At 39.8% G+C, this 23,141-nt stretch overlaps 1 protein-coding gene across 1 annotated transcript in view; it reads left to right on the top strand.

Moving 5' to 3' along the window:
* LOC134354260 (serine/threonine-protein kinase BRSK2-like) overlaps window positions 1–22,927 on the top strand; it is a 1,028,846-nt gene extending 1,005,919 nt beyond the window's left edge. The window contains 2 exon segments of the mRNA XM_063063164.1: window positions 22,523–22,671; window positions 22,673–22,927. Coding sequence (XP_062919234.1) covers window positions 22,523–22,671; window positions 22,673–22,741 — 218 coding nt within the window. The 3' untranslated portion in view covers window positions 22,742–22,927.
* Window positions 22,928–23,141: the final 214 nt, after the last annotated feature.

Here is a 23,141-nt window from a genome sequence, read left to right as displayed (position 1 = left end):
AGGGAGTGAAGGGCACCAAGTTCCTTGGTATGCGCATAATAGACAATCTAACCTGGACCCACAACCCCTCCTCATTTGTCAAAAAGACACAGCAGCATCTACACTTTCTGAGGAGATTGTGACATGCAAGACTCCCCGCCCCTATTCTAACAACTTTCTATGGGAACACCGTTGAGAGTGTCCTGTCTGGCTGCATCATTGTGTTATGGAAGCTGCAAGGCATCAGACTGCAAGATCCTACAGATGACTGTAAAGGATCATTGGGGTCTCCCTCCCCACTGTTTGTGACATCTCCGGGGGATGTTACAGGCGAAGAGTCCAAAACATTGTTGGGGATCCCTGCCACCCATCTCACAATCTCTTTGACCCACTACCATCAGGAAGGAAGTACAGAAGCATCAGGACTAGGACTGCCAGACTGGGTGACAGCTTCTTCCCTCAGGCTGTGAGGCTAATGAATACCCTGCCACCACCAAGCTCCTGTCACTTGGATAACAAACTGTTTACTGCACTGGTTACTGTTTACCTGTGCTGTGCTTTACTGGGTGCATTTTAAATTACATTTTATCAACTTATTTATAGTATAATATTTTGGTTTATGTGCTGTGTGTGATATTTGTTGTGAGGGTGCACTGCGGTCTGGAGGACGTTGTTTTGTCTGGACGTATATGTGTGCAGTCAGATGACAATAGACTTGAACGAACCAAACCATGTTCAGTTTGCCCGACGACCTTGAATTACAGAGAAAGCTGCAGAAAAACAAAAACAAAAGTCGAGTGAGCAGTAGTTCTGTAGGTTAAATCGCCTTGATAATGAGAGGGGTCAGAGGAGAGTGTCCAGGCTAGTTCAAGATGACAGGAAGGCAACAGTAATTAAATTAATCACACGTTGTAACAGTCGTGTGCGAAAGAGCATCTCTGAATGCACAATATGCTGAACCTTGAAGGATCACAAATGTACACTCAGTGGCCACTTTATTAGCTACAGGAAGTATCTAATATCATGCACCCATTTACACTAATCCAGCACTAATCCCATTTTATTTCCCCCTCACTCCAGTTTCCTAATGAACTCTCCCCCCCACATCAAGGTACCTAATAAAGTGACCTCTGAGTGTATGTTACTAACTCTGTTAGTTGGATTCCACAGGTGCTGTTCTTATGAATAGGATCTAATATGATAAAAATTGGATAATATGGTAATATAAGAGACGTGAGGAAGTCGCACAGTGTCTTGATTTTGTGATGATCACAATGCACTAAGCATCAGGTTTGGGCTCTAACATGTTAACAAGTGTTATCCCACCAATGTACTCTTCAGTAAAGGACAACCTGCAGTCAGTTTGGTGTTGATAATGCCGGGTACTTTAGAAGATCTATCATTTTCATTTTTAAAAATCCCTGCTGTCAGCCCTCAAACACACAAAACAATCCAAAACCAGAAAACACTAGGAGCACAACTTCAGCAGATCTCGGACTTTTCATCAGGTTTAACACATAATCATAAGGAGAAAGACAGAAAGTGGAATACTCACTCAAAGGTGATTAAATGCTTTTATAACGGTCTTAAACCGAAGGGATCAAAATGCGATGGAGTGAAAGAAGTATTGATAACAAATTCTTATAGCTTCTTTAGTCGGGTGAAGGAACAACAAAGCAAAGGCATAATAGAAGCATTATCAGATGAAGTGTTTTGAAATAAACCAAAGCAAACAGAACAAAAAAAAGCTAGCAGCAACAAAAATGCTTAGTTGAATTTGTACAAGTTTTTCTGGAATGGCATAAAGTGAGACTCCTTAACAACTGGTCAGGAATAATTCACTTGAACCTTCTGGGATTCCATATTGCATTGATAATGCTCATACATACAGATAAGTTGAAGCTAGTGCCTTAATCTTTTTTTATTGTTCAATATGAGACAGTCTTGCTGCATGAATCCCAGCTGCAAATTGCTCACCCACACTCTTCCCCGACGTATTTTGGCACTTTAGGAAGTTTGATGGCTGGATGACTAATAAACTGTTAATATTGGATTTCAGCCCTTTTCCTCAAAATGAGGGCTTAGCTTTAAGATATACTACCTCTCATCTAATTTACCCCAGTGCAAAACTGATAACATAACAGTAGATAAGTCTCCCAGCTCTGGAGACAGAAAGATAAAGAATTGTTGCAGTGTACCTCAAGTGAGATGTAAATTAGAGCTCTAAAATAGGAAGGGCATTGTGTGTGTCTCCATTGCATTTTATATATCCAACCAGAGTTCTTTTAATTTATGTTTTTGATTTAATGCTATCACCCACCTGAAATCTTGAAGTGTTCCCGGGAGGGATCTTCCACACATGTCATGAGTGTGTATGTGAAGAGCTGTTCTGAACTCTGAAGTCTTTGATCAAAGTCTCCAAAAAAGATGTTACTTCATGATTGAGTTCTGAAGCATTGAAATAAATTCATGGTCTTTGAAATTTACTGCAGCTAAAGAATTATTGCCTGGGAATTGGATATCTTTCTTTTAAAGCACTGAGCATGTAAAATTCAAATTTATCCGGTAAACTTTGCATTTCTCATTGAAATCATGGCAACTGCATCATTTACTTATTTATTACAGTACAGAAGGAGGACGTTCAGCCCATCGATTTCATGTAATTCCCCGCAGAGCAATTCCATGAGTCACAATCTGCTTCTCCCTGTTTCATTGTAACTTATACTCTCTCACATTCCCACCAGCTCTCCTTTGATTCATTTTGCCAGTGCCACTCACTAGGGTACAACTTACTGTGGCTAATTAATGGAGATGTGGGGGGAATCGGGGGTCCCTAGCCGATACCCAAGCAGAGAGTGTGCCAACAAACAGTACCCCAAGTCAGTGTCAAGTGTGTCTCCCTGGAGCTGCAGATAATTTGTTCAGCTTCTGCATTACGCCCTTAATGTAAGTGCACCAGACTATTCCCCAGGGTTAGGTATACGGCTAATGAACCCCCACTCTCCGGGCCGTGCTGTCTTTTCACTGCTGCCATCAGGAAGGAGGTACAGGAGCCTTAGGTCGCACACTATCAGGTTCAGGAACAGTTATTACCCTTCAATCGTCAGGCTCCTGAACCAACGGGGATAACTTCACTCACCTCAGCACCGAACTAATTCCACAATCTATGGACTGTCTTTCAAATGCTCTACCACTCATGTTCTCAGTATTATCTACCTATCTATTTATTTATCTATCTATCATTTTTTTTGTATTTGCATATTTTGTCTTCTTTTGCACATTGGTTGTTTGTCTTTCTGAGTAGTTTTTCATTGATTCTATTGTATTTCTTTGTACTGCTGTGAATACAAGGTAATGAATCTCAGGGTCATACTGTATATGGTGACATATATGTACTTTGATAAATTTACTTTGGACTTTGGACTTGAATTATGCTGTTCTGTGAACAATGCATATTTCCATCTGTGCAAAAATAAATTGAATCTGTGGTGATGTATGAGCAACAGAAAGTTGCTAAGTTGGCATGTAAGATACTATGATATGAAACCCTCTATGAACATTGCTCCATATTGTAGGATTCTTACTCCAACGGAAAAGACTACTAAAGACAACTCAAGCCAGGTACTTAAAACTCCTGCTTCCCCACTCCAGTATGCAGGATATTGTTCCTGTTAGGAACATCATTGAGAAAATGCTACATGTATCTTTGTGTGCATATGGGTGCTTCTCTCTCCCTTGCAGCCTCAGCCTTCTCCTAGAGAGCCATAATGTGTGTTGTCATTTCCTGATTACTGCACAGCAAATTGTCACTAAATTGAGTGAGCTTCATTTAGGAGTCACTTAAGTTTCTTTTTATCACTCGTTTCTGTTCAGACCCTTCCTAATGCCACTTTATGCTGGATTTTCACCAACTTTGCAATTTTCTTGGTGAGGACCCTATTTGACATCCGTGCCAAATACGGGTAGTTTACTGCATAAAGCCTGGTGCAATCAAGTTTCAAGACAAATGTTTTCACCAAAATAGAACTGCCTGCGTTTGGATAGACGGAGTCTGATTTGGAGTCAGCATGGCTTTGTCTGTGAGAAGTCGCGCTTGAAGAACCTTCCAGAGTTTTCTGAAGAAGTAAGCAAACAGGTAGATGAGGGTAGGGCAGTGAATGTAGGCTGTTTGAGCTTTAGCAAGGCCTTCAACAAGGCCTCACTTGGTTGGCTGGTCTGGAAGGTTCGGTCTCATGGAATCCATGGAGTGGTAGTTAGATAGATTTAAAATTGGTTCGGAAGTAGAAGGGAGAGGGTGGTGGTTGAAGTTATTTCCCGGAATGGAGGCTGATGGCTAGTGGTGTGTTGTAGGAAACAGTTTTTGGACCCTTGTTGATTGTAATTTATATAAATGATTTGGATCCGAATGCACATGGCTTGATCAATAAGTTTGCAGATGGCACAAAATTAGGAGGGGTTGTTGATAACAAAGAATGCTAATGTGGATTACAGGGGTATCTTGATCAGTTAGGGAAATCAGCCAAGAACTTGCAAATAGATTTCAATATAGATAAGTGTGAGGTAAAATATTTTGGGAAGTCAAACCAGCATAGGAATTATATTTTGAATGGGAAGACACCAGGGAATGTAATGGAACAGAGGAGTACAAGTGCATAGTTCATTGAAATCTGCATTACAGGTAGACAGGGTGGTGGAAAAGGCATTTAGCACACTGACTTTTAGGCCACTAAGCATATAAGTTGGGATGTTAGGTTGCAGTTGTATAAGTCCTTGCTGAAGCTGTAATTGGAATACTGCATACAGTTTTGGCCGCTCTGCTATGGCAGGGATGTAGGAAGACTGGGAAGATTGCAGAAAAGGTTTACGAGGATTTGCCAAGACTGGAGGGTTTGAATTACAGGAAGAGGTTGGCCAGGTTAGGTCTTCATTCTTCGGAACAGAGAATGAGGGGTGAACTTATAGAAATGTTTAAGATTATGAGAGAGATACATAAAGTGGGTGGTAACATTTTTTTACCCAGGGTAAGGGAATTCAGAAATAGGTTTAGGGTGAGGGGGGAAAACTAGCTGAGGGATAACTTTTTCACACAGAGAATGGAGAGAATATGATATGTGCTGCCAGAGAAAGAGGTTGAGGATGTCATGGTCCGGATTGGGGTCCCTTTAAATTTACTTTGTTTATGTTACGATCCAGACCGTTGATTCCCTGTTTCCCTTTGGTTCCCTGTCTTCCCGTGTCCCTCGGGCTTGGTGATTGGAGGCAATTTACTCTCGGCTGAACCGGCGGTCTATAGTCTCCAAAGGTACTGCGAGCCAATGTCATCTGGCTGAAGCAAGCCTAGTCTTCTCCCGGAGCAAGTGCTAGCAAGCTACCTTTCCTTGCCCAGTTCGCTATTCCTGATTCTGCTTTGCTCTCCTTGTATCGAGCAATAAACTCAATTAAGTTAACCTCACAAGATGTGGCTTGCATTTGGGTCCGCCCTTGCTCCCAGCACCCCGCATTGTGACAGAGGCAGGTAGAATAGTATTATTTAAGTAGCACTTGGATGGGTACATGGAGGGGTGTGGCTTAGAAGGATATGGGCTGAACACAGGACATTGGGACTAGCTGGGTGGGCAACATGGTCTGTATGGACTCGTTGGGCCAAAAGGCCTGTATCTATGCCGTATTGTCCTTTGTCTCTATGACTCTAAATGGAGAAATAACTTCTGAGAATAGTACAGTATAGAAACTTGTATGCTGATTTAATTTAGAAACATTTGGTACTATAATGCCAGAATTAATTCAGTTTCTGGTTAATCTTGTACCTTGGTTTTTATTCCATTAACCATCCGTTTCCTTCCTTTTGAGCATTTAGCAATTTCCTTTTCAATCAGGGAGGGGCTATGTAGCATTCATGCTAGAACCACCAGACTCAAAAACAGTTACTTTCCCCAAGCAGTAAGGTTGATCTCTACCTCCACTCACTAACTCACCGCACCACCACTACTTTCTAATTTTCTGTCAGTCACCTATGTACAGACACTCCTGTGCTGAGCATCACAATCAGTCTATCTCTATAAGTTACCTTATGTGTTTATATTTATTGTGTTTTTTATTATTGTTTTCTTTAACTTAATTGTGTTTCTTTTTGTGTTGCATCAGATCCAAAGTAACAATGATTTTGTTCAATGATTTTGATTTGTGTATTGGAAATGACATCGAACAATCTTGAATCTGCTTCCATCTTTTCCTGCAGAGCAATCAAAATCACCTCCACACCAAAAGTTTTCTAACAGCAAGCAAAATAACCAGTTCTCAACTGGCAGATTCAGACAACAAACAATCAATCCTTTCCAGAAGAAGGGTTGCTTTACCAAATCATCATAATGCTGTCAAAAATAATCTGATCAGAGGGGGAAATGGGATACTCAAAGCTCAAAGCAAGAGCTGAATATGGATCCATAATCAGTTTTTATTGACACTCTGGAGATCTCAGCTGCCGATGAGCTTCCCACAGATTTATTAAAATTATTATAAATATTGTGTTTAAACCCAAAGTCGATATTGATTTGATAGTACTGACACCTGACAGAGGTTGTTTTCAATCCCACTCTTTCTTAACTCTAAACTCACTACTGCTGCAGCAGATTTAATTAAATCAGAAAGAATGAAAACAATAAAGGTCGTGGTAGAATATCTTCTATGCTGAGCCTGAGAAGACAAGAAATAGTGCTCTAAACTGTAGCTCACACAACTAAGATTGATACTGCCCCTAATACCTAGAGAAGTCATCAGTCAGTGCATTGCTGAAACATGGGATTTCCATGGCAACCGTTCAGCTTTCCACTCCACCAGTAAAGGCCCGGATATAGCGATCCTTCAGCATCATTCAAAATGAATCTGTGTTGGGTTTCTGTTCATCTATATTTAGAAGGACATTTTTCCATCAGTTTCCTTCCATTAATAAATAAAGAATGTATGTATATTTTTTTTAATAAGCAACCTGTAAAGGTCCTTTAGAACCTATCAATGACATTACTTCAGCTGCACAAATCTCCTCAGCTCATAATCTAGTAAAAATTCTTTGAGATTTTGACTCATAGAGAGTAAACGAGTATATAATCAGTGTCCCTATCCCCAGTCCACAATACTTCAATATTTTTGTATCCCTCAGAGCTGATAATTCTTTGTGTGATTTATTGCTTTTTTACATATTACTATTTATGATAGGCGTCATATTGCATTTTCTTATTGAAGGTTTAATTGAAACTCCACCAAATCCATCTTTATTTGAAAAGGCTAGGAGGCTGTCAAAGACTTGTGTCTAATTAAATGCCATAATAAATGTCATCTAATCCACCTGAACTTTGACATGTCATCTGACTTTTTTATGATTTGCCAAACAGTATATAGCATTACTAGTGTGCTTTCTGGTGCTTAATTTCTATGATTGCTTTTTTTCCCCATTTTTATTAGTGTTCTGATTGCTATTTAAAGTTGTTAGCCTTCACTCAATAACATGCTCAGCTGTGTATCCTCGTCATTTGCACATAATCTAGGCTGACATTTCAGTTCAGTGGTAAGGGGTGCTACAATCAAATGAAGTGTCACGATGAGACCCCCTCAGCAGCTTCAGTATATGGAAAAGCTCCCTCGACTCTTCCAGATGGTGACCTGGGGACTTCTTCCCAATATACCATCTAATATTTATCCATCAACCAAAATCACTAAAAGGCAGCTTGATCATTTACAGTATCTTCGTGCAATTTTTGCTGTACAGAAATTGCCTGCCATTTTTAGTTTCCTTACTACTGTGGTTCAACTTTGAAAAAACATTAGTGGCTGTAAAGTGCTTTAGGATATTCTGGGGCTATAAAAAGCATTAAATAAATATAAACTTTTTTCCCTCTTAAATTCCAATTGGGATTTGGAGCTCTGTACTTTTTCATCAAGGATATTTTGCACCGTAAAGGAGTTTCTTTATGAAGAAGGAGCAACATTGATAAATGTCTCCATCAGAGACCCATCCTCCTGGTATTAAAAGCCAGGAAGAAGTAAGCCACTCATCTGAAAAAGAAAATGACAATCAATGAATTTATAAAAGTTTATTAATAATAAAACACTTTTTTACTGAATGAACTGTGGCATAAATGAGAAACTAAAATGTCTCCAGTAGGAAGATAAAGTTTGATTCATAGGGAGCTTTTGATCACGTCCAGTCTAACCATCAGATAAGTATAAACATTTACAAGAATTTCTTCCAAAAGATATTAGTGAGTTTAAAAAAGCACTTACTTCTCTCCTAGTCCTTTCCTTCCCTCTTACTCTTTTATCAACCTCTTTAATTTGGTTTCCTTCTCGCTTTCATTCCTTGAGGAGATATAGTTCTGATACCTTACCGTAGTTTACTTCTCATTCTGAGGCTTCCCTGGTCTGTTTTCCTTTTTTTTAAAGTGGGGTGGTGGAGAAAAGCTATAGTTTTTTTAATCCACTGAATAATAAAAGTGTTTAAATTGAATCTACTTTTGGTATGTGAGCTGCTTTGTTTCAGCGAATGTATTCAATGATTGACTAGAGAAGCTTTCTTTGCATGTGAATGTGATTTTCCCAGGAAGCATGAGTATTACGTAAATTTGTGGAGCAAACAATTTGTTGACTTTGATTATATTTGTAACTGTAGTTTTTTTCTTTTAAATCCACCATAAGATTGGAAATGTAATACTGGAAAGTAATTCAATGTTGATTATTTTTAAACCTTATCCATTTGTTGGGGGAAAAAATAATGAAACAGCAGGTTGGAACGTGGAGGTCTCCTCTGACAGACAGCTCAAGACAGATGCTCTGCTCTTTTGTTGTTTTCTGCTGATATAAAAGTAGGTGATAATTTCCTCAGGGTGTCACCAAAGTACAAATTTTCTTTCAGGGAAATTCCTTGGTCTCGTCTTCAGGTATGATTGTACCTAAATTCGAAACTGTATATACATTATATGTCGATGATTTGGATGATGGAATTGATGGTTTTGTGTCCAGGTTTATGAACTGTAGAAAGATAGGTGGAGGGGCAGGTAGACTTGAGGATGCAGGGCATCTGCAGAAGGACTTGGACAGATTGGGAGAATGGACAAAGAAGTGACAGGTGGAATATAGCATGGGGAAGAGTACAGTCAAGAACTTTGGTAGAAGGAATAAAGGCGTAGACTATTTTCTAAATGGGGAGCAAATTCACAAATGAGAGGTGCAAAGGGACTTGGGAGTCCTCGTGCAGGATTCCCTAAAGGCTAATAACTTGCAGGTTGGGTCAGTAGTGAGAAAGGTAAAAGCAATGTTAACATTCATTTTGAGAGGACTAGAATACAAAAGCAAGGATGTATTGCTGAAGCATTATAAGGCATTGGTCAGGCCACACTTGGAGTATTATGAGCAGCTTTGGGCCCCTAGTCTGAGAAAGTATGTGCTGCCATTGGAGAGGGTTCAGAGGAAGTTTATGAGAATAATCCTGGGAAAGAAAGGGTTAACATGTGAGGAGTATTTGATGGCTCTGGGCCTGTGTTCACTGGAGTTCAGAGGAATGAGGGGGGATCTCATTGAAAATTATTGAATCTTGAAAGGCCTAGATAGAGTGGCCACGGAGAGGATGTTTCCTATATTGGGGAGTCCTTAGAGTCCACAGGGCGAAACCTCAGATTAGAAGGAGATCCCTTTAGAACAAAGATGAGGAAGAATTTATTTAGCCAGGTGGTGATGTAGCTATGAAATTCAGTGACACATATGGCTGTGGAGGCCAAGTCAAGGCATATTTAAAACAAATGTTGATTGGTTCTTGGTTAGTAAGGGTGTTAAAGGTTACAAGGAGAAGGCAGAAGGATGGGGTTGAGAAGGAAAATGAATCAGCCATGATGGAATGCCAAAGCAGACTCGATGGACTGAATAGCCTAATTCTGATACTATATCTTTCAAAGAAATATAGTTGATCATTCCAGTCCCTTCAGAAAGGTCAGCAACAATAATAAGTGGCAGAATTGTGTCCGCTTGTTGGAACAGCTAACCATGACAATTAACGTTAAATAATTGGAGTTGTTAATAGTTATCTAGAAAATAGTGACACACAACTTTCTTACCAAGTGTCTTTTGGCTGAAGATGGCAACTGTAGGAGTATGTGATTTCAAATCAAGAGACCAAATGTCACTGACTGGTGCCAAGTGGAAATGCTGCTGTTCAGCTAATTCAGCTATACGAAATCACAACCTCCCACGCAAGAGTTATCAAACAGGGAGGTCTGTGAGCTATGGATAAATTCAAAAGGCTGAACCTGTTGGTTTGCTCTAGCACAGCACTCATCTTGAGAAAACACTTCTTAAGTGTCACAGCTGAATCCAAGGCCCTCTTGATCATGATAGGGGATTGAAGAATAAAGAATTAGGAGAGAACAAAATAACTGGTGGCTTCTTAAAACTTATTTGTTTTGCTTTGCCGACATAATTATTTATATATTTTAAGTGTTCTGAGCTTAAAAATACATTCAAAGCATTTAATTTATTAAATTTAATAGTTAAATCTACTTAGAGTTGGAAAAGCTTGGGTGGGGTTTTTGCCATTTGGCAGGTCCATACCGCTGCTCGGTTGTAGGCCCTGTTACTGTTCAGACCAATGCTGTTGGACTGCAGGATGCTTCAGGCCAGCAGTTTGTTCCCTGCATCAGAACCACATTATGTGATGGTATTGGTTTTGCTGACTGCATAGCTCTAAACCCAAACAAAGATCTTAAGCCCTATCCGATATAAATAGCTATAAGTAACTTCACTAAAGGGAGGTTATACTGTAGCCCACATAAAAGTTGCTGGTGAATGCAGCAGGCCAGGCAGCGTCTCTAGGAAGAGGTACAGTCGACGTTTCAGGCCGAGACCCTTCGTCAGGACTAACTGAAAGAAGAACTAGTAAGAGATTTGAAAGTGGGAGGGGGAGAGGGAGATCCAAAATGATAGGATAAGACAGGAGGGGGAGGGATGGAGCCAGGAGCTGGACAGGTGATTGGCAAAAGGGATATGAGAGGATCATGGGACAGAAGGCCTAGGGAGAAAGAAAGGGGAGGGAACCAAAGGATGGGCAAGGGGTATAGTCAGAGGGACAGAGGGAGAAAAAGGAGAGAGAGAAAAAGAATGTGTGTACATAAATAAATAATAGTTGGGGTACGAGGGGGAGGTGGGGCATTAGCGGAAGTTTGGGAAGTCAATGTTCATGCCATCCGATTGGAGGCTACCCAGACGGAATATAAGGTGTTGTTCCTCCAACCTGAGAGAAAGCAGGATCTCCCAGTGGCCACACATTTTAATTCCATGTCCCATTCCCATTCTGATATGGCTATCCACAGCCTCCTCTACTGTAAAGATGAAGCCACACTCAGGTTGGAGGAACAACACCTTATATTCCGTCTGGGTAGCCTCCAACCTGATGAAATGAACACTGACTTCTCAAACTTCCGCTAATGCCCCACCTCCCCCTCTGCTATTTATTTATATACACACATTCTTTTTCTCTCTCCTTTTTCTCCGTCTGTCCCTCTCACTATACCCCTTGCCCATCCTCTGGGCTTCCCCCCTCCCCCTTTTCTTTCTCCCTAGGCCTCCTGTCCCATGATCCTTTCATATCCCTTTTGCCAATCACCTGTCCAGCTCTTGGCTCCATCCCTCCCCCTCCTGTCTTCTCCTATCATTTCAGATCTCCCCCTCCCCCTCCCACTTTCAAATCTCTTACTAGCTCTTCTTTCAGTTAGTCCTGACGAAGGGTCTCGGCCTGAAACGTCGACTGTACCTCTTCCTAGAGATGCTGCCTGGCCTGCTGTGTTCACCAACAAATTTTATGTGTGTTGCTTGAAATTCCAGCATCTGCAGATTTCCTCATGTTATACTGTAGCCACCTGTTCTTCAAGGGCTAGATCACTTACTTGTTTATCCTCCATGGTGAGTCTACTTGCCAATACACACTATTTGAGTAGTAGGTCCTCCTCCAAATGTATCTCCAAGGAGGAGATACTTCCAACTAACAAAGTACTTTAACAATATATCCTTAGTAATACATGTATAAATTTAGATAACGTTCTTCAAAAAACATTTAAAACTCAGAAGTTTCCATCTCAGAAACATAGAAACATGGAAAATGTACAGCACAATACAGGAGCTTTGGCCCACAAAGTTGTGCTGAATATGTCCTTACCTTAGAAATTACTTAGGTTTACCAATAGTCCTCTATTTTTCTGAGCTCCATGTACCTGTCCAGGAGTCTCTTAAAAGACCCTAGTGTATCCGCCTCCACCACCGTCGCTGGCAGCCCATTCCACGCACTCACCACTATCTGTGTAAAAAACTTACCCCTGACATCTCCTTTGTACCTACTTCCAAGCACCTTGAAACTGTGCCCACTCGTGCTAGCCATTTCAGCCTTGGGGGAAAAAACCCTCTGACTATCCACACGATCAATGTCTCTCATCATCTTATACACCTCTATCAGGTCACCTCTCATCCTCCGTCACTCCAAAGAAAAAAGGCCATGTACACTCAACCTATTCTCATAAGGCATGCTCCCCAATCCAGGCAACATCCTTGTAAATCTCATTTGCACCCTTTCTATGGTTTCTACATCCTTCCTATAGTGAGGTGACCAGAACTGAGCACAGTACTCCAAGTGGGGTCTGACCAGGGTCCTATATAGCTGTAACATTACCTCTCGGCTCCTAAACTCAATCCCACGATTGATGAAAGCCAATGCAGTGTATGCTTTCTTAACCACAGAATCAACCTACGCAGCAGTTTTGTGTGTCCTATGGACTTGGACCCCAAGTTCCCTCTGATCCTCCACACTGCCAAGAGTCTTACCATTCATACTATATTCTTATAAAATATTTCCAAATCACGTGATTTTTAAAACAGAAAGAATTTTCAAAACACAGGTACAATTCCTAAAGGCTCGTGAATTGCTGCTGAATGAGTGATAAATCACAGAAATCAAAAGGTAATGGAATGGATTCTAGTTCACCCTGCCTTTCTGTCATTCTTCTCAATGGTCCTTGACCATTCCTCACAAGCCTGGCTGTTCTTTTACATTTATATTGCTTTTTTTTGCTACTTAAGTGACTTCACACAAGTGATATTTTTTCAGATACCTTTTCACACAGATTTTCCAAAAGCTTCTGAATTCTCAGATACGTATAATTAATTCTGTGAATCTGCCTCTCTGAGTGCACAAATCTTCCAATTATTGATAGATGAGCTATTTGATGTGCTTAGTGATAATATCAGTCTGGTCTGCAAGCTTCCTTGAACTAAATAACTTAGCCAGTGTTGTCTGGTTTGATACTGGCCAATTAGCATAACATCATCTCCTGAGCAGTCAGCCCCATGCTGTAGGCCAGCAGCCTGTTCCTTACTGACATTGCTGTTAGTTTACAAAGGTGTCCTTTTAACTTTGGACTGATTATTACTTGCCATTTACATTAAGAACTGAAGACTGGCTCCCGTTTACAACAAGAAGCTGAACAAAGAATATTGGTTGAAAGTATAACTTACTCAAAAACAACTCTTTGATCCCTAGATCAGCTGCTATATCAGAAACCTGAGTTTGACAAAAAGGCTTCCCAGCCCCGAATAGTGAATATCTATCCCTGCAAAAGGATTAGATTTGGACATAAAGACCATAAGAATTAATAAAACAGCAGTAAATTGTGTTCTAATACATTGGTATAGGCATTGTCATTGAGAACACTCAAAATGAAAACATTATATTTGACTGGAATTAGATTTGGATATTTCTTAATTATTTAGAAAAAGGAACACAATTCTTTATACAAAGCTAACTACAGCAGTTTCATTTTTCATATTTCCCCAAAACTGATATTATTTATAATGATAAGCTTCATTGATGATGTAAGACAAAGTCAGAAAAGACACTGAGCCCTAGCATTGAAGATACTCTAAAGAATGCCATTCTTGTAAATACGAAAATGCTTTGCAGGATAAAATTATGCAGTCAAGGGGTATGTCAACACTCCTCTTAGAGATGTAATGACCTATAGTTAACATTAACATTGATTAGCATCATTGTTACATTAGTGTGGCCTCTGGAAACTATTTGAGTCAGAGCAGTCGACAGCAGTCTATTACTGATGAAAGGTCTTCGTGGCAGCCCAATTAAGAACTAATGAAACCATGACTCAAGTTAGAATAGCAGTTCTTGATATCTCACTGTTATAAGGATGACCCTGGACAGCTAACTAACCAGAGCTCAGTATAAAGACAGCACCCTCATTTGTGTTGTTTGACCAAGCTATATTTCTTAGTGAGAATTACAACCACGTTCCAATAAAGGCAGTTAAATATTCTTTGTTTAGCTTCTGAAAGCTTTATTACTTCCAGAACATGCCAGGATTCACCTATAGAATATTGTGATACTGTAAAATGAAAAGAACTACTGCACTTCTTAATTTTTTTTTGTTATAAATTTACAATTCCATGGCTTTGATAATTATTTTTATTGAATAATATGAAAAATAATTCACTAATTTTGCTTGTACTTTAACTTTTTAAAATTATATTATGAGGTAGAGTAAATTTAATATTAATCTTACATTGAATTGAAATCAATGCTAATATGATAGTAGTTGTAAGGATTGTATTATGTTGTAATAATGGTCTCATGGGTCCCAGAGTACACGACACTTTGTCCATTTCCTCTCTCTGGCTCATTTGTATAATTAGCCTGAGTCTGACTCTCATCCCTAGTGTATCAGCGGAAGCTCATACACACCAATTGGCTCTGTTCCCAGTCACAGTCATTCTTGCTCGAGCACAAGATTGCCTACCAGCAGAGCCTGGGAGCAAAGCGCTAGACCTCTTTTGGTAGTATGGTGTCTCGCTGGAGGACATCTGTGCATCAGAGTCACATGATAGAGTGTAATCAGATTGTCAACAAAAATAATTGATAACTAAAGCTTGACAACATGAGGAAAGAGGCATCACATCCAACAGGTGTGTTAGCATTTCAGAACTTATAATCCAGCTTTCATCAGTGAGTGAGACAAATGATTGTACAATTTAAATCATAGTTCAAAATGTTAGAATAGCTGCTAAGGAAATAAATTTAAGAAGAAGTATTTGTGAGAAGGTTTGCATTTAATTTGATGTAACTTCAGGATACCCCGAAGTGCTTTACAGCCATTCAAGCGTTGAAAATGGTGTAATCACTATTGCAATATAGGAAATGTGGCAGCCAATTGCTGCACATTGACAGAAATATGGTAATGATGAGACATTGTGGTTAATATTACCAGGACATCAAAGAGAAATCTCTTTTTTTCTCTTGCTGCAGGATCATTTACATCAGCTTAGGAAGATAGATAGGTCTGTTGTTTAATGCTTCTTCAGAAAAGGTAATCCTTCATTGTTTCATTCCGTATGTTTTAAGATAATCAGATTGTTTACTCACAGTAGACCTTGGATCATCTTAATGCACTCTGGAATAGGTACAAATTTTGTGGTCAAGAGCACTATTTCTTGCACTTGTTCACAAACTTTCTGTGGGCTTTTAAGTTAGAAAAAATTAGAGTAATTATTATGTCACTTTGGCATATTTCATACAACAGGAGATCTGTGTGGACAGAAAAGGCAGCTGTGTGTGTACTTATCCATCAAACTAGAGAAATCTTCATGAAGCGTGCACAATCTAAGCCAGAGAGTATCTGCGCGGTTTGCTCTATGCCAAATAAAGTACTGTGTAAAAAGAGGAGTAACTTGGATAGGATGAAAAGAGAGGAAATATTATATGCCCAAGTAGATTTTGCCAGCAGCGTCATTGGGAAAGCAGAAGATACAGACGATGTGGAGCTGAGAATGCTTTGGACTCACCACTACGTATGGAATCCAACCATCCCGAGCTGAGGCTCGCTGCCAGATGAGTTGTTTTGTAGCAAAACACAGCATTGAGTGGAAACTTGAGTATACAGTACAAGTCCTTACTTTTCCTTCTTCATTAAGAGTGTATCTGCCATGTAATGAGAATAGGTTGAAGCCATCCCACATATTTCAGTGCTGGAGTATTTTTTGGTGAGATGCTGGCTTTGTGCAGCTGTTGGAGAAACAGGCCAGTTCAGGTAGCAACCGTCTGATTTCCACAATGTCCTCTTTATTATTGGTCAGCATAGAATGCCTTGGAGTTATTTTACTGCAAAAATTGAGTCATTACATATTTAAGAACATAAGCACACAAGGAGTAAGAGTAGGAGTAGGTTATGTGACCCCCTCAAGTCTGCTTCATCATTCAATAAGATCTGCTGTTTGATCACAACATCTTCCTGTCAAATCCTCATAACCACAATCCTCCTGTGGTCCCAGAGTCAACCATCTCAGATTTAAATACATTTCTGACTCAACATCTCATACTCTCTACTGTAAATAATTCCAATTCTTCACTAGTCTATTAAGTAATTATAAATTTCTCTTCACTTTGGGTTTAAGTGAGTGACATTTCACTCTGACCCTGTGGCCTGTAATTCAAGGCTCTATAACTGTCAGAGACATCCTCAAAGCATCTTCTTAACAAGCCAACTCTGAATGTAATATGATCAAATATCCTACACTCTTCAAAACTTCAGGGAATGTTGGTTCAATCTAATCAATGCTTCCTCAGAAGACTACTCAGTGAACCTTTACTATACATCTTCTTATGACAGGTATATCACTCCTTGAATAAAGCGATCAAAACTTTGGACAATATTCCAAGTTAAATTAAAGCCAGTTTATTGCATATCATTATTAATTAATGTAGTTTCCAGTGGGTCCACAAAAAAAAATCTGAAATAAAAATAGAAACTTCAGTAAACACGCAACAGGTCAAGCAATAAATGTGGAGAGTTTTATGTTTCACGTTGATGATTTTTCATCAGAATGAATAAAAGATTTTAAATCACAGCGAAGGGACAAGGATGGAAAGATCAAAGGGGTTATCTGTAATAGAGTGGGCACCAAGAGAAAGACACCATACAGCAGTTAGTGCTGTTGTCACAAAACTCAAATGACCTGGATTCAAAGTCAAAGCCAAGTTTATTATCATGTGAACAAGTACGTGTGTGCACAGGTGCAATGAAACATCTACTTGCAGTAGCATCACAGACACGTGTTATCATATAAGCAGCATTCACAAGAAAAAGAAGCCAAACATAAATTATGCTCTGTTTTTATAAGAAAAAAGCATAATTAGAACAAAATAAATCATGTCCATTTTAGTGCAATGTGATCAGAATGATCACTTGTCTTGCTAAACTAGTGGTGATTAGAGTTTCACCAGTTGTTTAAAAAGCTAGTGGCTGAAGGGAAGTAGCTGTACTTGAACTGGTGATGTGGGACTTTGTGCTTCTGTACCTCCTGCCTGATGGTAGCTGCAAACATATTAGATTAGTAGATTGAAACATAAGATTATTAAGGGATTGGACATGCTAGAGGCAGGAAACATGTTCCCGATGTTGGGGGAGTCCAGAACCACAGGCCACAATTTGAGAATAAGGGCTAGGCCATTTAGAACGGAGTTGAGGAAGAACTTTTTCACCCAGAGAGTTGTGGATCTGTGGAATGCTCTGCCTCAGAAGACAGTGGAGGCCAATTCTCTGGATGCTTTCAAGAAAGAGTTAGATAGAGCTGTTAATGATAGCGGAGTCAAGGGATATGGGGAGAAGGCAGGTACGGAGTACTGATTGTGGATGATCAGCCATGATCACAGTGAATGGCAGTGCTGGCTTGAGGGGCCGAATGGCCTACTCCTGCACCTATTGTCTATTGTAAAAGAGATGTCATGGCCCAGATGGTGGGTATCTTTGATAATGGATGTTGCTCTCTTGAGGAAGCACCTCTTATAGGTGTGGGGGAGACGTATGTCAGTGATGTATTGGGCAGAGGTCAATGAATCTCCAGAACTGCTGGAGTTCATGAACATTTGGATTGCTGTACCAAACCATGACGCAAACAGTCAGAATATTTCAACAGTACATCTGTAGAAGTTTATTGGATTGTTCAGTGAGAAGCTGAACCTCTTTAACCTTCTAAGAAAGTAAAGACACTGGTGTGCATCTGGGTCCAGGATAGATCATTTAATATGATAATTGCTAGGAATTTAAAGCTGCCAACTCTCTCCACCACTGATCCCCTAAAGCATACTGTTGAATGTTCACCGTCCTTCCCCTTCCGGAAGTCGACAATCGGCTCTTTAGTTTTCCTGAGGTTGTGCAAGAAGGTGTTGCACTCACCCTCGTGTCCGGTCTCACTCTGGTAGGCATCACCACATCGAACTACAGTTGTGTCATCAGCGGATTTGAAGATGGCATTGGAGTTGTACTCAGCCACACAGTCGTGTGAGTATAGTGAGTCAAACAGGGGGTTAAGCATGCAGCTTTGAGCTGCATCTTTGTTCATGCTCAGCAAAGGGGAATTACTGCCACCAGTCCTCAGTAACTGAGGTCAGCCCGTGATGAAGTCGAGTATCCAGTTGCAGAGGCCTGTGTCTGAAAGCTTGATGATGAACTCTGATGGGATGATTGTACTGAACCCTGAGATATGGTCAGTGAATTGGCGTATGACTTCCTGTTTCCAGAACGAGCAGAGTGAAGTGCCAGAGAAATTGCATCTGACGTTGAGCTGTTGTAGCAGTCGGCCAATTAGAGTGGATCCAGCTCATCTTTGAGGAATGAGTTGACTCGTGTCATTATCAGATTCAGGAAGCACTACATCATGGTTAACATAAGAGCTACCAGACGCTAGTCAGCGAGCCAAATCACCATGCTCTTCTTGGGCACCAGTACCAAATGTGCATTTTTGAAGCAGATGGGAACCTCAGACTGGGGAAGCGGAGGTTAAATATGTCTGTAGATACTGTCGGGTTCAATCCTGATGTCTAGTGCAGTGAGGTTTACACATTTTCACTGTGATTGTGTGGGTTGCCCTTGGCAGCTCTCATTCCTTCCACGTCTGAAGGTTGTGCTGGTAGGTTATTGGTTCGCTGTAAACTAACCCCAGTACAGGTGGTTGGCAGGAACATCAGGGTGATGTTGAAGAGCACATGAGAGAAAATCGGTTACAGAGATATACAAGTACAAGGGAATGGAACTGACTGAAATGCTTAGAGAGCAGGCTTAGATTTGATTGACTGAATGGCCACATGAGACGATATGAGAAGTTAAATATGAAGCTGGCTGACATGTGATGGTAGAGGCTGAGAGAGGGTTGTTAGTCACTACTGATCTTTCTGGAGTAAATAATGACGACACAGTAGAGAAAAAGAAACAAGATTAGAACTGTGAAATATAACCAGTGCAGAGCCCATTATCTGAACTAAAACCAGAAGCGCCTTCAATAGCCATTAAATTGGGATGCATCCATGGAGAGAGATGCTTAAAGACATGTTAGATTTGTATGTGTATGAAAATAAAGTTCTGTGATTTTGGCTGCTTTCCTTCAGGTAGCATCAATGAGGAACTACATGGTGGGAGGAGAAAGTGCCAATGCTTTCGCTTAGCTCCCGAGATCACTCTCCGGGGTGGTTACAGAGAACCTTGCAAATCATTCGCCTCCAGAGCAAAATTTACTGTGAAATTGGGATGGAATTGGGATGAAATTACTTATTACAGCTGGATATGTGTCAGATAGCTTAAGAACCTCAGCTGTGGAATCAGCAGCTTGAGTCCAATAAGGTAGTGGAGAGATTGTTTGTTTTTTTAAATGGTACAACAATTGGCAAATATAATCCAGACCTAAGAACACCACAGCAAAAAAAAAACTGTCACCACTGGGAAACAACAGTGGCAGTTTGAGCTGCAAACGGGCAAACGGATGATGAATACTTGAGTGCTATCTGTGTTCCAACGGCCAAAATAATGAGGCTTTGCTGCTGGATAGTGCTCCTGTTGCAGAGCTGGGGTGACAGTGCCTCTCTAACACGCATAAGGTGTTCTCTTTCTGACACGTTTTGGGTCTGTAGTCTAATTATCAACTTTATATTAAGTTTACAATCCCAGTCTCTAACCTTGTCTCTTACTATCACATTGCCTCAGATCAACTCTGCCTGAATGTTCTTTCCTAAGCCTAGCCTGAATTGTAGTCCTTAGGCCCATCAGCTTTGGGACGTGGAAGGCTCCATTCTGGGAGAACATATTTCAGTTTATCACACCATGGTGTAGATTTCTTTAACATTGATAATACTTTACAGTGCTCCAAGTCTGTTCATCTCTTTATTCCTCTTACTGCGACAGCAGAAAATTTTAAATCAATGAGTGAAAAGAATCTGAATCAAATATAATTTGATTGCAGAATAATCCTAAACAAGACCTGGTTTTGTTCAGAGAGAATCAAAATCATCTGCAACAAACAGCAGAATAAAAATAATCTGCAACAAAACAGTATTGTTTTAATGAATAAATAATACAATATTATTTTTGAATAATATAGTTTAACTGAAAAAAAATAAGGAACATTTTGGTTTCATAATGCATCATTGGTGATATTGTTTTTAATTCACTAATGTGTTTATATCAAATTTGACGATCTGCCAGTTTGATCGAGACTTAGACCATTTATTCCAGATTGTTGATTGCCTCTGATGAAACATAGGAGAGAGAATTTTGATTGAGTTTCTTAATCTTTATTTTAATCAGAAAACTTTGTAGTATAGTTCAAAATTTGCTAACAGACCAGTTTTCTTAGTAAACCGAAAGGCTGATTAAGTGGTTGTTAATTAGTTGTTGGACTCAGCCTCCTCTCCTCCCACCAAAACAAATCTTTATGCAAATCAATGTATTAATAATCTGCTTATCACTGTCAGATTCAATAAGCACAGTACTGTTGATGCTGTCAGAATCTCCATACCTATGCTTAACAGTTTCTTTGGCCACTGGATCATAATATATTTTAGCAATTTTTGAGTGCTGGCAATTAACTTCCAGCATTGACTTACCCCAGCGCTTACAACAGGAATTCTGGATTATGAAACAAATAGTTCTTTGGCTACTTTCTGATCTCTCCCCATGGTGCAAAAAAGGGGGCTGAATTCAAGCAGTTTTTCAAGCAGACGTTGCAGTGCTCTGGAACGTCTATCCTCTAGGAAATGCATCCTGTTTAATTTCTTGGCAGTGTGTTAGGAAAGGTCATGTCAAATAGAAGCACAAAGTTTGAAAATAAATATTTTTAAACAATGAAAGCATTACACTAATTTAAAAATCCAAAAGAATTAAACCATGTAATTAAAGAAACTTTAATTACATGGTGTGTAATGGGTGATTATTAAATGCATTCAGTAAAAAATGAGTTTGGTCTTTCTTTCCTTTCCTCCTCTTCAAACACATTCCATGGTGAGAAGCAACAGGTAGCCTCTGTTATCTTACCCAAATAATAACTTCCTTGGCATGGATGTGGATGGTGAATGTTGGCAGACATTTGGTTGTGGAGGCGGTGAAGCAAGGCTGGGGAAAGGTCATTGTCAATGGTCAAGGAATGAGCTTGATCATCAAAATCCAGTTCAGTCCCACCTTCACTAAATGCCAATATATGTATATCTTAGTATAGCTGGAACCCTAATATTCATAAACTTATATTCATATAATTAATGATCAAAGAGCCATTGCTCCATGAAATTCAGTTCCACACCGGGAAGCATACTTTGCAATTTGGCCTTCAAGAATAAAATTAAATGGTGATCATAATGGAAATTACTATGAATGTGCATTTTCAAATTAATTGTCAGTTTTATTAAGTCATAAGCTTGGTCATACAGAATATAAATTAAAATGGCTTCTGCTTTTAAGTAATAGTGTCAAGGTTAAGGGTATGGCATATTATGGGAACCAGTTCATGAAATAGCCTAAAATAGTTCAGTAGCATCGAGATACTAAGCACTAAATATGTTCAGAACTTTAGTGATTCAGTGATTTAGTGACTTCAGAACTTTATGAAACAACGTACACTCATTTGACTCAGTCACATTTAGTAACATAGATCTGGATTCTGTAAAACACTCTGCTTCCTAATCAATAGTCTGCCAACATAAAAGGTCTGGAGAGGGTTAAATTTCCTATTTCCTTCCCTCTCTATCTCTAGTACTGGTAAGAAAATTACTGTTTAGAAAGATGTAATAGAACTGAGCTTCAGTGTTAAATGATGTGCTACACCAGGTCTGGTGGCTATTGTCCTCAGAAGGAACTAGATGTTTCCCAGCAGCATCCTTTCTTCCAGTGCCCTTCCAGCATCTTCAGTGCTCTCTTCCATTCTTTCCGTCAACTAATTCCATTCAAGTAGTAAAACTGAGACTCCAAAGCCACTTTAAAAATTATATCTATAAAGTGATGTGAAGTATTGGGCTTTGTTGATTGCAAACAACCAGCCAACTGAACAAAGTAGTTACGGCTTCAAAGGGCTCGAGTGGGGATAATGCTTTGTAATTCAGGCACATTGTGGCTATGGATCTCATTTCACTTCTCTCGTGACCCATTGTTCATCTGTTTGTTTGTTCTTTCTTTCTTTCTGTTTGTGTACCCAGGCAGCCCATTGAGTAACTTCTTTGACGTAATTAAACAACTTTTTTCAGACGAGAAGAACAATGGGCATGTAGCTCATCCGCCAACCAAACATGGTACAAACAGCAAGCGGAATGATTCTGATTCTGTTGACTATGGTTCTAGAGGAGACTCTTAAATTTCCAGCTGGGAAAGAGAAGGCAAAGATGGTGCCAAGTATTGGGACACAGGAACAACCTTAAATCCATTTAGAATTAGTCCCATGTTCTAAAAGGATGTAAATACCAGACTACTCCAGTACAATGTCCATAGACAGATTTTGTATGGCGGAATGATTGTATGTAACTGAGGATTAGCACGTACAAGCCCCTCTACAACATTTGTTTCCCTGTTTTTGCTGCTCTCGTTTTATGATGACCTGATTTATTTCCACTCTACTGCCAGGAATTGTCCAGAAAACTTGTTAAATCTCCTCTGGTGAATCCTATGGCTGCGGACATTTGTCGAAGGAGAGGCAGCTGATATCTTGGTGCATGTGGGAACTTGGCGCCCTTTTGACGCTTAACACTTGACCAAACCGGAGCTGCTGCATCCCAGGAAAAGAAACGGAATTACTGGGAGAGACTGACACTCTTCAGCAGT

Source organism: Mobula hypostoma, chromosome 11, assembly GCF_963921235.1.
Source record: "Mobula hypostoma chromosome 11, sMobHyp1.1, whole genome shotgun sequence".
Taxonomy (NCBI): domain Eukaryota; kingdom Metazoa; phylum Chordata; class Chondrichthyes; order Myliobatiformes; family Myliobatidae; genus Mobula; species Mobula hypostoma.
This window is presented reverse-complemented; position numbering and strand designations above follow the sequence as displayed.